The sequence below is a fragment of the Rhipicephalus microplus genome, chromosome 4 (assembly GCF_043290135.1).
Source record: "Rhipicephalus microplus isolate Deutch F79 chromosome 4, USDA_Rmic, whole genome shotgun sequence".
NCBI lineage: Eukaryota > Metazoa > Arthropoda > Arachnida > Ixodida > Ixodidae > Rhipicephalus > Rhipicephalus microplus.
This window is the reverse complement of record NC_134703.1, coordinates 97,221,296-97,239,235: the sequence shown is the minus strand read 5'-3', so window position 1 is coordinate 97,239,235 and position 17,940 is coordinate 97,221,296. Positions and strand designations below refer to the sequence as shown.

General features: G+C 43.6%; 2 protein-coding genes across 2 annotated transcripts in view; one reads left to right on the top strand and one right to left on the bottom strand.

Annotated features, from left to right (window-relative positions):
* The window catches only part of LOC142814508 (trans-1,2-dihydrobenzene-1,2-diol dehydrogenase-like), a 41,976-nt gene that overhangs the window by 17,494 nt on the left and 6,542 nt on the right, over positions 1-17,940 (top strand). The window lies entirely within an intron of this gene.
* On the bottom strand, positions 2,108-15,021 carry LOC142813961 (uncharacterized). Its single transcript, XM_075891916.1, has 5 exons — positions 14,298-15,021; positions 13,017-13,174; positions 5,559-5,590; positions 4,855-4,950; positions 2,108-2,236 (listed from the first exon to the last, which is right to left on the bottom strand). The coding sequence occupies exons 1-5, from the start codon at positions 14,975-14,977 to the stop codon at positions 2,216-2,218; spliced, it is 987 nt and encodes a 328-aa protein (XP_075748031.1). The 5' UTR covers positions 14,978-15,021; the 3' UTR covers positions 2,108-2,215.

Genomic DNA, 17,940 nt, shown 5'->3' with positions numbered 1-17,940 from the left:
ATCGTTTTGCGACCCTATGAATGATGGGTAGTACACACATTTGCCCAGTCTTCGTACTTGTGGCTTCGTTTATTGCTGTGTTTCGGTTTTGTTTTGAAAGAAAGATTCAGCCTTTTTGAACTTGGTGACCCAATTCGGAAAGGTAAGTCTAAAAGAATAAAACGGTGAAGTGCTACCGCTGAACATTTGCTGATTTTTGTTTCGTAAGAAAAGAACTCCAAACCACACAAACCCACACAGAGCCAAAAGCAGGCCAGAAGTACGAAGATTAGACAAATGTGTGTACTGCCCATCATGCCCATGCTCAGTGAAGCGCTGTGCGTTGAAGCTCCAATACACACTAGCGCTAGAGTTCCCTCTAGTGTATATTACGAAACCATATGGGCTCTGCAGACACACCATAAGCCCACGTGCTTCTGCGTGGATGAATCCACGTGGCGTGCTCCAACAAAATTTCGGTACGAGTAACAGCAGCAGAAAAATGCCGTCCACATCTTCTCACGGAGAGAACTCAAGTATATGCATCGCAGAGTGGTGGAGGGTATCACGTGAGTGCTGCGTCATTGGGTTTGGTTTGGGAATGCCTAATTGTTGTTTCGTCTTTATTATTCTTATTTACTGAATGAGGGAGAAGCGTTGCCTTCAACGAGTGGTGGGACGTTGATGTACGATCCAGTGCCTACATATGCGGGGGGAGGGGGGGCAGTGAACAGTTGGGCAGCTTGAGCTGTCAGTTTTTACTTGCAGACCCTGCCTGCGTTAGCCTTGCGAGGCAAGAAAGGAGGGGGGGGGGGCATACAGTTGGCATGAGATGTAAGCATGTGGCAATACACGCTAGCATGCGCTGTGGGGGTGTGCACATCACCGCCGACGCAGGAAGTGTGGCATCGTGCGGATGAGAAATATATTAAACTACAGTGAAATCATGATGTGCTCCATTTGCAAGGACGAGTAAACCTCGGGCAAGGTGCTCGGGATGAACAAAATTTCAAGTCGACCCATGCACTACTTCGCATGCTACTCATGGTTCCCTTTAATGGGAGATGGTGTAACTTTTTCGGTACATTGTAAGGGGGCCACGAACACAAACCTACGGACTTGGTGAGAAAACACACCCTGCGAATAGCAGACTGTGTTATAAACAGATAAGTCAAATCTTGCAGTCTTACGTGACAAGAAAAGTTGAAAAGCGGAGTGTGAAGTCCATTTTATCAGGCACTCGGCATCTTCATACCGAGGCCAAGGCCTGACTCCACGTGCAGGTTGCAGTACCTCAGCGCGCGGTTTGTCGACTGGGTGCCGGATTTTTGGCTTGTTTTTTTTTGGCTCTCTAGAGAGAGAGAGAGGGCGAACAGCTTCGAGTAGTCACTCGCGCTCTTCGGTAGGGGAGAGGGCTCAGCAACGAGTCAACACGCACCACACAGGTCAGGCCTTCATTCTTCTCTGAGCAGCCGGCGCCTGCTATTCTACATCTAATAACACATGGGCATGAAACAATAACCTAATATATCCAAGCAACAAAATCTCTTTGTGTGGTTCAAATATGAATTTTTAGAAACGAACAACTTCACGTCTTCTACACTGTGTACATAAGTTCACATGTCCTCTGCTATTCATTGGCTGTAGATAGACAAAATGTGTCGTCACTTGATGAGTCGTCACTTTGAACACGCATACATGCACAGCCAGTGAACCACAACCCTAAGCAACACTATTTTTATTTGCTGTGCAACACAAGATAAAAACATACTAAACATCTCTAAAGTTTCTTTACTATCAGTGTTGAGTCACACACAAATCCTAACTGAAATGATATTGTTGTTCCTCTGGTAAAGTCGACAATATATACTTCACATAACGGTTCATGACAGCAAGCAGTATATGCTCCCCCAACTCATATCACCAGAAATATATGTCAAGTTTTTTTTTTCTTTCAGCGTGTCAACAGAAAACATTAGTTAGTGCGGTAAACTACGAATGTGCGTTGTTTAGCGCATCATCAATCACATTACAGCTGTATGTAGAAGGGAAAGATGCATACCTCCCGGACAGTCAAAAAGGGTAATTTAATACTGTGCAGCTTGAACGGCTCTTTGTGCGCATTTTTATTTAACAGAGCATACATGAAGGAAAAGAAGTAAATAAATGTTTCGTGCATGTACAATTATCACACTTCTGTAGAATCACATGTGTGTTCCAGATTCACAGGAGCACTTTAATCCGCGTTGAGCTGCACCTGAAAAAGAGAGAAAGCGGAGGAACAATAGGAAACATTAACAATGCACACAAAGTTATTATGAACTATTTGGAGTCTTTGACTTTGAATGTCAAAGCTGTATAAGGAGTCATGAACCCTTTTTCAAGCAACAAATGACCTCAGTCCAGATTTGGTTGTCTCGCAGTTGGATTGGCAGAAGAAGTTTCCTAAATCCATGCAGAACAAGCGGAGAGATAAAGGTTCAGCACGCGCTTTAAGGGCTTTCTCTCTATTCGCGTCTCTACACGAAAGGGATGGCAATAAAGAAAAAGGTTACATCAGCGAGTGTCACGAAACGCAATCTATTTTTGCTACTGTAAATTCTTCACGCTGGTGGGGCTCACTATCTAACGTTAGGAGGCTACGGAGAGCCGCGCCATCACACGGCAACAGCCTGTGTCAAGAACCACATCTGATCGAAACGCCGCATTTAATTCATGTCAGCTGTTGGCAAACAACACACTGGCCAATGTTCAAGCTGGCAGTTTCGAAGCCTGTGAAGACGGCCCACTGCATGAAAAGATCGCCTGGAAAAATGGCCACGTCGCACTCTGCTTGTCAGCGCTCCTTGACGGGTACGACTCTTTAAGATTTGGCCAAGATGTTCATAGCAGTGCCTGCTATACGCGAAAATTGTTTTCTAACCAAGCCCAAAACGTGATTTATGACGCCTTCAGATATTAAAAAAAAACGAATGAAAGATTTAGACAATGCTGCTATAAATGTGTGACCCAAATCCTTGTGGCCATACTCTTGGATTACCGAATGTACCAGCCGTATTGGTCATCACCTAAAATTTATTAAAAAATTGTGGTGATCTCTTTTATTGAAAAGAATGAGTTCCCAGAATATTTCACAAAAAAATGACGTCTTGTGAGAGGCTTCCAAATTTTGCAAAACATTGCGTGAGTGATGTTTGTCGGAGAGTTTATTCTCAAAGTTTTGTTTCTCATTTCAATTGTGAATTTGGTGTATACATATAAAGACAAAGGGCTTTGCGCAAAGTGATGAAGTCTGAATGATACTAATGTGATTTTTTTTGCCTCATATCTGCCCCCGAATGTTCTGCCAAAATGTTATGTGACTGCATTTTTTCTTCACAGAATATTGCGCCATATATCAACATCTGAGTAATCAATACTTGCTTTGCAGAAGATATGTAGTAAAATCTCATTATATTAAGCTCTGTTAATTCAAACTAATGGATATTTGAACTTCAGCACAGCCCTGATTAGTTTATATGGGCGAAAACTAAGAGGCCCATGGCTTTCATTTATTCTTTATAAAATGGGCCCACAGTGATCCCAATGTGTTGCAAAACGAGACGAAAACCCAATTTGCTGCAGGTACAAAACAAAAATACAGCAGCGTTTATCCATAGAGGAGAATCCGAACACTGCGGTGCAGCCCTTGGGAAAGCGGCAAACGATACTCATGTAGTCACGACAAAAAAAAAAAACGCGAGCAAATGAAACCTACTGAATACTTTTATTTTCATTGCGTTACTTATGCCTGAGAAATGATGCATTTCGGTAACTTTTGGAGCACAAATGGCGTCATATATTTAGTGATTTAGGCTCATTGCTTGAAAGAACGCATGTGACTGCTTGTTTCTGGCGTATCACTGACTGATAAATTAGTTATGTTCGCTTTTACAGCTACGTGAACTTGATTGACAAATTCATATACCAATAACGTGCGGTACACGGCACCTAATTCATAATAATATGTAGGTGTTTTTTTCAATTCTGCCTACGCAGTGTGCCGTGATCTCTATTCATTCTAACGCCCACCCATTAATTCGCACTCCGTTTTTCTTCAAACTCGTTTACAGTTTTCTCAGAGTTCAAGTTGACAAACTTTTACAGTATTTCACATTAAAAATAATTCACAATCTGCAAAGTTTCTGAATCGTGCGAGAAAAAGAAGCATCATATATCTGAGAAAACCCTTTGATTCACATTGACATGCAATTTACCCCATGTGGTGCTGCAATGAAAAATTAAATTGATACTGCAATCGAAAGTAATCAGATAGCTTTCCTATATAGTAAACTTGGTTAAATATGTGTTTTAAGGAAGGAAACACTTTCTCACAATCTCCATTCACCGAAATGGGGGAACTATGAGGAGGAAGCTGCCATATGAAAAAATGGCAAGACATTCATCACAAACACACCACAGCGCATGTATTTCATCAACATAGTCATGCAGCAACACCCTTGTGCTGTGTCTAAGCGTCGTAGGTGCTGTCACATATAGTCACGCACAACACCGCACCTATGTTCTGTAAGAATGGGGTGATTAAAACTTCGTGACTGTGTTTTACAGTGCCTTCGTTTCTTGTCACATTGTTGCCAAATAGTCACGCAGGAACGCAGCACCTTCTATGTTTGTGAACGTGTCTATTGTGAAGTATGTGACAGTGCCTTAGTCACTTGTGACTTCGTCGTTGCCTGTTAAATTTGCACAGTTGCTTCAAAAGAGCACGTGCAACTAACTAGAGTACAAGTATTTCCTAAGCACCACAATTGCATATCTGCAATACCTAATGCTGTTAAAGACGCCGTTAAGGATCAAGTATGTGCTTTACAGTACCTTTTGAAACGCCTGACGTAATTCTTCTTTAAACATGCCTTTGACGTCTTTCAGTCCATCTTTGATGGCAGCAGAAATAAACTTCAATACTTCCTCCTTGAGAAAGAATAGAAAGAGGCAAAGCAGGTGCATTAGAACTGAAATGCCTTGAAATATATTGCACACATTCAGAAAACCCAAATCACAAAACCCAAGTCTTTGTAAGTTAAACCAATGAGAAATCGTGGCGTGGCACAATTTTTCTTCTTCTAAGCACTCAAACACACAGAATCGACCTTCAAACTTTTGCACTCAGCAGAAGTTAATAAGGGGTGTGCACTTTCTTGAGAATAGCTTATTCAGAAGTTTTTTATGGAAGTGCCGCAGCCGCCGCGATGATTCGAAAAGTGTTCGAACCATTCAAGCTATCACAAAGTGAGCTATAAATATGAACATCACTATAAGCTAATCAGACCCGCCACATGGTGCACAAAATGAAGCAGTTCCTCGCTCCCACGCAACGAATTTGTTAATCAATAAAAAAAGGTGCCCAAATCTTTTAATTGCTTCAATCAATAAATATCAATAAAAAACTTCAGATCGTTTTAATAGAAAGCAAGATGAGATTCTTCCAGCACAGTACACACAAAACTGCAAGGCATTTACATTATTAAATATGCACGCAGTAAAAATCCGGCGTGCAGCACGAAAACGACACAACTCACGTCGATATCGCTACTTCCAGCGTCGGCACCACCTACAAATGAAAAAAAAATGAAGCAATATATAGGGAGAAGAGACGACACGAAAACGTACCAAGAATACTTAGGCATAAAATTTTACATAAAAAGTTTCACTCCACCCCTCTGGCAACAAAAATGTTGCGAAAAAATCCCACTTTCTCGAAAAATGATTGACTTACCACGGGGCGAGTTTAAGTACTGTTCCTTTTGTAAGATTTCTAAAGCTGTAAAAAGCGGTAAAGCAAATGCTTCTTTAGCCTTTTCCTGCAGTTGCAGGTTAACAATGTGAGCTCCAGTCCACCGTTAAAGGCAATTCAAATTCACCGATGACCACCAAAACAAGGTAGAATGACTCCGAGAAAATTCTTCATACTTAAATATAGGCATAGTTAATTACGCCAAGCGCTTTTTGTTGATAGGTCGTAAACAAACCGTTTAACTATACTGATGTTAAACTGGCTCGGTGTTCGCTTCCATAGTGCTCCTAATTACATCCGGTGACAACTGCTAGAAGGACAGTAGATTCATAATGAATGTGAATTCCCATTTTTTGTTTCAATTGATGCTTCAAGTTTAATGTATTACTTTCTAGGTTGAAAAGTACTAGAGGTAAAGTTTTAGACACACTAGAGAGAAAAAACTACAGCAGATTCTATGTGCTTCCAGAATCGACGTTATGCAAATCATGCGGAGAGAGCTTGACTGAGTTGTATCATCATCATCATCATCATCATCATCATGGATACACCCACTGCAAGGCAAAGGCCAATCCCATGATCCACCAATTAACCTGGTCTTGTGCTTTCCTTTGCCACGTTGTAACCGCTAACTTTTTAATCTCATCGGCCCATATAACTTTCTCTCTCTCCTTCATGCATTTGCCTTGCCTGGGGATACAGTCCGTGACCAGTGGTTATGCTGACTACGTACTGCGTGTCCGGCCCATGTACATTTGTTTTTCTTGATTTCAACTATGATTGATATTCTTAACACCGGTTTGTTACCTGACACACTCTGCTCTCTTCTTGTCTCTTAATGTTACACCTATTGTTTTCCTTTCACCGCTCGCTGCAACATTCTCGATTTAAGCTGAACCCTGTTTGTGAGCCTCCAGGTTTCTGCACCGTTGGTAAGTACCGGCAAGATGGAGTTGTTATATACCTCCCTCTTGAGGGTCAGTGAAAGATTGCCATTCATGAGTTGAGAATGCTTGCCGAGTGTCGCCCACCTAATTCTTATTCTTCTAGTTATTTTACTCTCATGGTTCGGCTCCACGGTTATTACCTGTTCTAAGTAGACGTGTTCCTCTACAACTTCCAGCGTCTCTTCACCTATCGAGGAGTTGTAACAACGCCTCCTTTGTTATTTTCAATGCCAGTGAAAACGCGCACTTCTGAACGGGAGCCGTTGATTCGCCCTAATTATGGGAATGGCCGTGATGCGGTGCTATATGAGGGGTCGTGCTGCTCGCATCACACGTGCTTCTGAGCGCTTTCCCCCGGAGATGCGACCGACGTGTTTCCCACTCCAGTATCACACGTCTGTCAGATTTGATCCTTCGGGCTCCTTCTTTGTGGCTCGAAAAAATGTCGCCGCTGCATCACAGTGCTCTCAAAGTCGGCACATGCAGTTGCGTTGCAGTAACGCTTCCCCATTGGTGACCAGCACAGCACCGCGACTGGTGACAGACGGTCTCAAAACACTGCATCTTTTACAGAGTCATGAAGCGTGACATCCAAAATTTTGATCACGGGGAATGCAAATGCGGCCCCACGGTTCTGTATGCGTTTGAACAAAAAAGTACTTCATATGATATCCGTCGTGGGGAGCTACATGATGGCCTCTTTCCTCCATGACCAAAAAGCACTCACGAAGGCTAGGCAATGGCCGAGAGGAGGAAGGGGCTGGAAGAAAGTGTGGTGAACGGCTGGATCGGGAGCATCCGGCTGGCATCGATAATCTAGAGGAGGCGCTGGTTGTAATCTTTTTATTGAGTGAAGCGTCACAAAAATATGTTAAAGTTTTCTACAATTTTTGAACCCACAGACATGTGTTTACCAGTCACATGTGTTTTATATAACCAGTTTACGCTTGCGGAGTGATGCCAAGAGCAACATAAGTATCAGAAACACCTGAAGCGTTAAGCTGATATGCAACGCTTGTGCACGCGAGCATGGTAGTCCTGGACACTGCTACTATATATATAATCAACTCTAGTGTGTGACACTTCACTGTAATTAACGCCAACCCGAGTACACAACTGTATCAAAGGGATACTAGCGTGTGTAATATGAGCTCGAACACGTGAACGTGTGGCCAATAGCCTTGAACACCTCTGATTCGCAGAGGCTCCTGTGGGAAACACAGTGGGAAGGATGGCGCGCTTCTGCTAGCTGTTGACACTCCCGCCTCAACATCGCTGCTACAAAACACAGCTTATAACTAGCCAGTGGCTGCTTGCAGTCATGTGAGCTCACATCAAAGTGTACAGCCTCAACCAATCACACAGCAGGCTTTGCAGCTACACAGATATCGGCTGTGATGTAGTGTGATGCACAGGCCATGGTTTTCCTACATCTATGCAGTGTTCGCCAAGCCTTTTGATGCATATCTTCAACTTATTTTGTTTTTGGTGCATTTACTTTTCATGTTAATACTGCCACCAGCCAATGGCACGCGATCAGCAGCCGTTTCAGAGCCATGATAAGGCAAGAACGCCAACCGTCAGCAGAAGAGGGCCATCTTTCTGCTCCGATTTCGGCAGTGCCATCCACCTTGTCTTAGTTTTGAGTCTATTTGCCACGCGATCACGTGTTTGAGCTCGTAATGCTAACGACAGTACATAAGTAATGCTTACAATGTGGTGTAGCCAGCACTGCAACCACGATTGACGTTTAGCGAACATCATGGTCTATTTGAAAAGTAGTTTTGAGACCTGGCGTGCCTGTGCGGTAGAATTCTTTATCGGCGCGCAGTCTGCTGGGTTCGATTCCTGCTAAGATCCTGACATTTATTCTTTGCAATAATTTAGTAAACGTTACCGATTTCCGCTTTTCTTGGCGCTCAGGCGCTAAAATGACCCAAGTCTGCTCTCGTTGTTCCTCTGTAGTTATAAACTGTAAACTGGCAGTCACCCGTGGCACATACCACGATACTTGTGGCATATTCATGTCCTCCCCAGCCAGTGATATCCACTAAAGCATTATGCCCCCCCCCCCCGTAATAATTTTAGTTTACCCCAAGAGAAATATGGTTGATAAGGTGATCACGAGAGCGCGCACGTGTAGGTGGTAGTCAATATATATATATATATATATATATATATATATATATATATATATATATATATCCTGATGAAGGCCAGACTCTAGGCCAAAACGTCGAAATAAACCACGTTGTGACCGCTCACGGAGGATCTACTGGACTATATGCAACGCTACGGCCACTCAACCACCATGCCTGCCTATATATATATATATATATATATATATATATATATCAACAACAGTGAATAAGATAAGACCGAAAAAGGCAAGACACATGTGATCCTGTGCTTGCTAATGAGTTGATTGGAATAAAACGTGCGTGTAAAAGCCAGATAAAAAGCTTATGTGCATGCTCATTGTCAAAAACCACATTGTTAAGTGCAAAATACCTAACAGACGTGTTGCGTATATTCATGGTCAAAAAATGCTGTGTACTCCTTTAGACAGCAGACCTATCTCTTTAATAGACAAGGCTAACTAGCCCAACTTATTACTTTTCTTGAAATGTGAAAGGCTTTCGCAATTGGTCTAGCATAGGAAACAAAAAAGAACAGATTGCCAGTATGGACAAAGGGTGGTATAAACAAACATTCAAGGTAGTATACAAGTTGGTTGATTTTTTTTGGTAAGGAATTCTGGTGCTCAAGAGGTTTCACATTACGCACCTTACTATTGCTCTTATATGTGCCTGCTTCATCAGAGAACGAACTTATTTTGATGTTTTATTTTACACCTTACACTTTTACCCATTCTTTCATGTTTTCTTTAAACCATGGCTCCCACTTTATCCAATTTTCGGGAGTGCTAGACAGGGCAGTGAGACAAAATATTGTCCTTATTTTCTTAAACACGTGGAAGAGCGCATGCACGTATGGAATCACGACTGTATTTTTACAACCGCCATGCACACTAGTACGTCTACATCATGATTTCTGAAATTCATCTTTTTTTAGAATTTTGCCTGTACATGAGACGAGAATCAGCATGTTGTACATATAGACAAGATAGCCATTTGCCATTAATGGTTACTGATTTGATTCTAAAAGAACCAAATTCTCCCACCCGGTGCCAAATTCTTCCACCCGAACCAAGTTGACAACTCGTAGATAAAAGCTGGTACTTCAGTACACCACAAATGTGTTTTTAAAAATTCGTGCGAGCAATAAAACGGCCCAAGAAGAAGGCAAAACTGATGTTTTGGAGCAACGTGGCGCACTATAGTCATCAGTAAAGTCTGATGAATTGAAGCCGTCTTGCGTATCTGTGCTGGTACCATCCCTCATGGTGTCATCCACTGGCAGATTCGGAATGGCCGACAGACTCTTTGACGGAGCACTCTACTCTGGAGAAGAACAACAGGAGAGAATCTACCAATGTAACACACGTGCTTCATCTGGAGCGAATGACAGGGTCACAATGGAACGTGATAAGCGCGTCTCTCTTCTTCAGTAGTCTTGCTTTCCAAGACATGGGGTGTTTGCGACTTCCGGTCGGATCCACCAATTTTCGAGAAGTAGAAAAAGTTACTCCGTGGAGTAGATCTCGCGACGGAGCTGCTCCAGGTCTGCGACCGGAACATACAGGGCGCACTCTCAATCTGCCAGTGGAATAAACTTGTTCCGCATGGAGCAGAAGAAAGTATTATCGGAAGTGCTCCGAATCTGCCAACGAATGACACCATCAGATATCGACGCTCCGATTAGTCAAGCTCCATCAAAATTCACCCTTTTCATGGAGCACCCGGGACAGGCGTCGATGCCACAACAAATACCACGAGTATTCACCTCAGTGATTGCGGAGACTTAAAACTTTATCTGCGGCGGGAAAAAGAAAATAAAAATGAGATATATAAACTACTGCCTCATTTACGCTTTAAATGACGTTAGTTGCTCAGAAGTGTTAAGCGAACGCCGAGATGTTACCAATAATTCCTTGTTAATGCCCGAACAATGTGAAATATTGCGGTTACAGAATTGTAAAGAAAAATGATTAAGTTTCTTAAAAAACTGTCTCAAAAGATGCACTTACAATTGTTCCTTGAACCGAATTGCGAAATCACAACATGGAAGGCAATTACGTGATGACCATCTTATAATCTCTTTCTGTAGTGGCAAATAGGATGTTAGAAATTAAAAAAAATTGGCAGATCCCACACACAGTGGGAATCAATGTTATGCGAAGCATGAATGAGAAATGTTGGTATGTCACTTTAAAATCAGCGCAACGTTACGAGGTGGAGGTAAATGATGCTGTACATGACTTCCATGTCATGATTATATTTGGCTGCATCGTTCACCTTCGTAATCTATTCACGTGACGTGATACGAAATTTAGTATATGTGGAGCTAGCGAAATGGCCGCGAGCACGCTATGAGCGTGGTATGTTGTCATGTTCTTACATGGCACGCGTGTCAGGATTATCATGTTTGCACCAGTCATATATTTCGTCATCCATTGACGTCACGTAACACGAAACTTGGTATATGTGGAGCTAGCAAAATGGCCGTGAACGAATCATCAAGGGCCCAGTATACTCCAATGTAGCGTTGACGTACGTGCACGCTGGGCACAGCGACGCTACGTTAGCAAAACGCGGGCACTCTTTAGTCTGACACCAGGCGCGACCAGCGTCCGTCGGCGCGGCTCGACGAGAACCGGCGCGAAATGCGTCATGCTGCATTTTACTTCAATGGGTTACCCAGAAAACACCGCGTCTCCCTCTTTTAGTGACGGAGGGACACCGGATGCGCTGAAACGCGCATGCGTCAAAGCAAGGCAGCGCGGCGCGCGCCTGCGAGTATATGGCAGGACCGGCGCCGGGCATGGCAACGCCGGCGTGTCGCGAAGAAATGAACGCTGATTGATTGATATGTGGGGTTTAACGTCCCAAAACCACTATATGATTATGAGAGACGCCGTAGTGGAGGGCTCCGGAAATTTAGACCACCTGGGGTTCTTTAACGTGCACCCAAATCTGAGCACACGGGCCTACAACATTTCCGCCTCCATCGGAAATGCAGCCACCGCAGAAATGAACGCTGGCGAGCATGCTCGCCAAGTCACGTTGAAATGTATTAGCCCTTTGACTGTGAACTGTAGTCATTTCTCACATGCAATGCATCTCATGATTATCATGTTTGCGCCAGTCACATACCTTCGTCATCCATCGGCGTCACGTAAAACCAAACTTTGCATATGTGAAGCTTGCGAAATGGCCGCGAGTGCATCGTGAGCGTAGCTAGTAGTCATGTTGTTACAAGACACGCATCTCATGATTATCATGCTGGCACCCTGCAGTCACATACTTTCCTCATCCATTCACGTACCGTAATACCAAATTTGGTATATTTGACGCTAGCGAAACGGCCGCGATCACACCATGAGCGTGACATGTAGTCATGTTGTTCCACGACACGCATGTCATGGTTTTCATGTTAGGTTTGTCACTTGTGTTCGCCATGCAATCATGCCATACCCTACCAGTTTTGCAACATGCCATGTGAACAAAACCACCGCAAGAGCTGCAGGATGATGAAATGTAAATCATGACATTTATGACACACTTATCATGATTTTAATGTTATTACCAGTTAAATATCTTCTTCATACAGTGACGTTATGCCATACCAAGTTTGTTATCGATACCATTATTGAAACGGCCAGGAGAGCTAAATGCCGTAGGCGGCTAGATAGATAGATAGATAGATAGATAGATAGATAGATAGATAGATAGATAGATAGATAGATAGATAGATAGATAGATAGATAGACACGCTCGAAGTCCCCGAAGTTTGCTAAGAAATGCTTTTTAATAGGCAATACCTACAACAGAGCGTGAACGAGCCTTGAACAGGGGTGTCACAGAAGCTTTTGTTAAATGGCCCGAGGACGAAGTGTATATATACGTGGCGTTGCAGTTGTGTACGAGTATGCAGTGAACGCTGGCGGAGTTTCACGCGTCTCTTCGTTGCGCTCTTTCCTTCGCTAGGCTGCGTTCGTTGGCTCGTCGCCCGAAGCGTAAACGCCACGAGCGCGTACATCTGCTAGCAGAAAACAGGCTTTTTATCGCCTTTTGACGGCGTCTCTAGTACACGGTGTACCGAATGATACAGTTGACGTCATGCCAGCTGTTACCGATAGATAAAAGGCACGGAGAAGTTTGTGGCCTGCTTACCATGCTCACGAGCCATGCTGTAGTTGGGGAGCGATGGTGCCACCGTTGGCTTGGTTGTAGGAGTGTTGAAAAATGCCATTGGCTGTCCAGCTAAGGTGTCGACCACACAGGCATTCGTGGCGCCCTGAAACGCTGTAGTTTCAGGAGAGACTGCAGTGCTGAAAAGGACACAACAACGACAAAATCGACCGGCAATACGCAGGGTTTCGAACAAAAGGAACTGGCAGCTCTTGTGATAGATGAAAAATGAAACAGCGCTAAAAATTGAAAGCGACGACAAATTATCTGAAGCTTATGAAGTTTTAAGTAAGGCGTGTACTTTTATAGCACTGTAGAAACAACGTTCACCGTCTAACTAGAGATGTGCAGTGTAATGTGTCTATACTTACCCACGAAAACGGGGTTGACTAGTTCAGCATACAGACTATGCATTTACACAACCACTGTAAAAATTGTTCACAACAAAAAGCAGGCATCCTCATCTCATATTTTCATACTCTTGTTACCCCTGGCTGTCGTGCTACCACATGCACGACCACAAGCTCTGCTCTCAAGGATAAAGTTCCACTCTCGACAACCATAACTGTTTGACTTTGCGGACAGTGTGACTTCAATTTACGGTGTGGAAACGGTTCATGCGGCGCAAAAAATTACATGACCCCCGATGCCCTATGAGTGAGTGAGTGAGTAACAACTTTATTAATCGAAGGGGTGAGGGGTAAAGGAGGCTAAGCCACGAAGGCTGCCAGGCTGTGCTTCTCGATGACTTCTTCCGCTCGTTTCTATGAAAATGCTGCACAAGTGTCATCACATGGTGCAGCAGGACAAATATAGATATAACTAATGATCACGCAATGATGCATACCTCAAAAGTTTCAAAGGTAGTCAGTCTGTAACAAATTTTTTGCAATGCTCAATGAAAATTGAAACCGCTGTCTTTTGCGACCCGAAAAATGTCCTCTTCAACCCCTTCTGCAACGCACACGCGTAAGCTTAAGACAGCGACAAGTGTATTGCGACAGTAGGCGGACCACTTTTAGCAATCGGTTAAAGGCAATTTAGGGTATTTATATTTACGCATGGAGTCATTGTAACTGTAATGAGATCTTATTCTAGATAATGATAGAGAGCATAGTGAAAACCAAAGCGCTCACTTGTAGATACATTGAAAGGAGCTACTGATGTAATGTCGACAGCATGCTGACAGCTCGCGTCAAATGCAACCATTCACTCCTAGCGATCTAAGAAACCAAACTTTTTTTTAAATTAACGGATGCTTACCACAGCAAGGTAGCGTCAACAAGACCGGGGTCTGTTGTGTTAACTGTACGAGTATCCAGTTCTTCAGGTAGCCATATATGGATGGGCTGGACTACAGACCTACGTTGGACTGTGTTCGCCCAGGCTGTCTTGCTGTTCTCTTCCATTCTCGGATAGTGCTGCTGAACACTGATGGGCGACTTTGCACGAACACCAGATACCTCAGCCGACGTTGCCGCATGCTTCCGTGAGGTCTCCGGACAACTGCTGTGCACTATCACTCTGGTAGGTCCCGTGTAATCTTCGAACACACTACTGGAAGACCTAGGTTGAACCGTGGTAACCCTGGTTACCTGCCATGGCTCTTCTGTCATGGTGTCATGGTTTCGCTGTACGTCGATGCACACTTTTTGGCCGACACTAAATATTTCACTCATCTTCTCGAAATTTTTCATCAAGTGCTTCGGAAGACTGGCTCTGGAGAAGAACGCCCGCTCTGTGCCGTCACCGCCAAAACAAATTATACCACCATCGCCATCAACTGAGTCAATGGTGCCAACTAGGTTTGATAGCTTCTGTAAGTTATTTGCATAAGGTACTGCCGAGGCAGAGGACGAACTGTGCGCAAGCGATGTACCGCTTCTGCAATGTCTCAAACGCTCAACATCGGAATGAATGACATTTGCACTGGTTTCCGTCATGGTCGGGAATAAATTGTGCACAGGCTGAGGCGCAGGTCAAGAAGTGGAACGCGTGCAGCGTCGAAACGTACTCGGGGGCTACAGTTATTCTAGTCAGTGACAAGCTAACAATAAAAAAGTAAAGAGCACAGCTGTCCCTTTATATATTGCGCGTCCAACTGTGGCCACTCTATACTATGACGCAACAGTCACGATGAACCAATAATAAATTCAGCACGACGCCGTTCGCGACGAGAGCAACCTCTGACGAGAGGCGATGTGCCGCTGCACCGAGACCAGCAAGCGTCCATTCAGTTTTTTTGTGTGGTGTTTTTTCTTGCCTACAAGAAGCTATTTTATCCACTCGTACTCAGCGCATCCTCGCAGGCCATCGTTCGATGCTTACGAGTCTGATATTGTAGCGTTCGAAGTGCACCGAAGCGGCAAAGATTTATCGCATTCTGTGGTTTCGGCAGCGTGAAGCAACATCACGGCCTCTGTTTCTTTGTCGCTTGGACGCGCCAAGCATGTCGCCTGAGGGTGACCACTCCCAACGATTGTTGACGTGGTCAATCCTCTCTTGTAAGTTGAAGGGGAAGTTTAAATGTGCGCTTTTGTGCTTTGTGAAGTGAACGCGTCTGCGACCTACCACCCGCAAAAGCCACGGCAGCAGCGTTTCAAAATCTGGGTGTGTGAGTGTTTTAATTGGGTATCGCAACGCGGGTATCTCGGTTGTATTCAGGGAACGCGACGAGCGTCTATACGAACACTCCGTGGCGAAGAACAAGACATCGTCATGGTGCTGATGCGCTGTGCCATGGTGTCAGCGCTGGCATCACAGATACCTCCTAAGAAAAAAAAAGCCGGTAGTGGGTGTAACCGTCCTTTCGATCGCGGGAGTTGGCCGTCCAAGCAAGCCGCCTGCCTCCGAGCTGCGCTGAGACGACGAGGAGTGTTTCCGAGAGTCGTACGTATTCAGAAGCGGTCCTTGAATTTAAATTGACTTGCCGCTGCCTACAATACAGCACAAACGCGTCTCAAACGCGGTGTCTAAAGCCATTACCAAGGCATGAAGCACAAACGCGTTGCAAATGAGCTGCATTGAAGGCGGTGACAAATCAAGTTCATGACAATAAAACGGTTCTGAATACGGGGAAAAGATACTGCACAATTTATTTTCTCTTTACTTTGACGGTGTTTACCTTCTTACGAATACCGCCACGTAAATTGGACACTTTGCTCGAGCTGCTGCGCCCCGCCATCTACCAGCCAAGTATTCCGTGGTGGCCATAGTGCCACAGACCCAAAGGAACGCAATTGTTTGTATCTGGTGGCAGGAAGCCAGCCGAAAAACAAAACAAAAGAAAAAACAAAAGAACAAAATTGAGCGTCGCTGATTGGTTCCAGCAGCTTTGCGACTGCAGTCTCACGACTGAAAAATCCATCCATTCATCCATCAATCCATCCATCCATCCATCCATCAATCCATCCATCCATTCATCCATCCGTCCGTCCGTCCGTCGTCATGACCATGCTTGGCCGCCTATCTGCGTCAACAGCAATGGTCGACAGTAGCAGTGGCGCTGCAGTCTATTAGCACTGAAGTGGTGCTGCGTGGAGTGCAAGAACTGCTGGGCGCGTCGGCGGCACCGGGCTAACCCGGTACTATATTACTGTTGTGGCTTTCGTAGCGTGTCTGTCATCATGATCGTTAGGACTTCTCACAAGCCTCGATGGACGAAATGTCAAAGCATTTAGTGAATTTTCTTCATATGTGTCTTTCAGAGAGGTTGCAAATTAGTTGTTCTGGCCGACGCGGCTGTTGGAGCGTACGCAAAATATAAAATTTAACACAGGTTGAATGCAACGGTCAACATTCATGATTTCAGTGTAATTGAGCTGAACCTAATGCTGGGCTAGTTAGTATATTCTGCCTAATTAACCAGACGACGAATGTCACAAATGTAAAAATACGGAGGAAACAGAAAGTGCGTGCCTCACTATGCTTCCCTTTTGCTTTATTATCCTTTCTTTTAATGTAATTCGTGTGTAGTTCAATTAAAGTGACTGTGCTCGGACAGCTGTGGGATGACAAATATATATATATATATGGGACAGAAGTGTATACCAAAGGGCTTTTTTCCGTGTTTTGACAAAATATTCTTGCGATTTAACAGGCAATAAAGCCAAGGAATGTACAAGGAAAGTTAAAATAACCAATGGGATGTAAATAAAAAGAAAAAGTGGGTGAAAAAATAACTTGCCGTGAGCAGGAATGGAACCTACGACCTTCGAATTACGCGTTCAAATGTGGTAGATTTGATTCCTGCTCACTGCAAATTATTTTTTCACCCACTTTATTTCTTCCTATTTACATTACACTGGTTCTAATAACTTCCTCTAATAATTCCTTTGCAATATTGTCTGTTAGTTCAATTTTTATATATATATATATATATATATATATATATATATATATATATATATATATATATATATATATACATATATATATATATATATATATATATATATATATACATATATATATTCTTTGCTTACTTCACTCATGACACTTTTTTGTTAAATATAACCAAATTTTAATAAAAAACGTTGTCATTGCCAAAAAAAACTTCTTGCAATCGCGAATCTGGGAAGCCGCGCTATGTAAGCTGTCTATAAAAAAGAAAAACTGGCTATAGTGAATTAAGGCTGAGATAAGCACTTACGCGTGAAATCCCTGCCTCGGAGTTGAACGCGCACCTGTGACTCGGATCCCTGGCTCGGCTTCTTGGCATTTGAGGTACGAAAGACCTGTCTTGAGCCGAGGCCTTCACGATTTGCTCCGGCAGCTGCTGAAGCTAATGCTTTTGTCCTACTTCTTTTGAACTTAAAAACTTTTGAACTTTGGAAATGATTGATTGATTGATTGATGGATGGATGGATTGATTGATATGTGGGGTTGAACATCCAAAAACCACCAT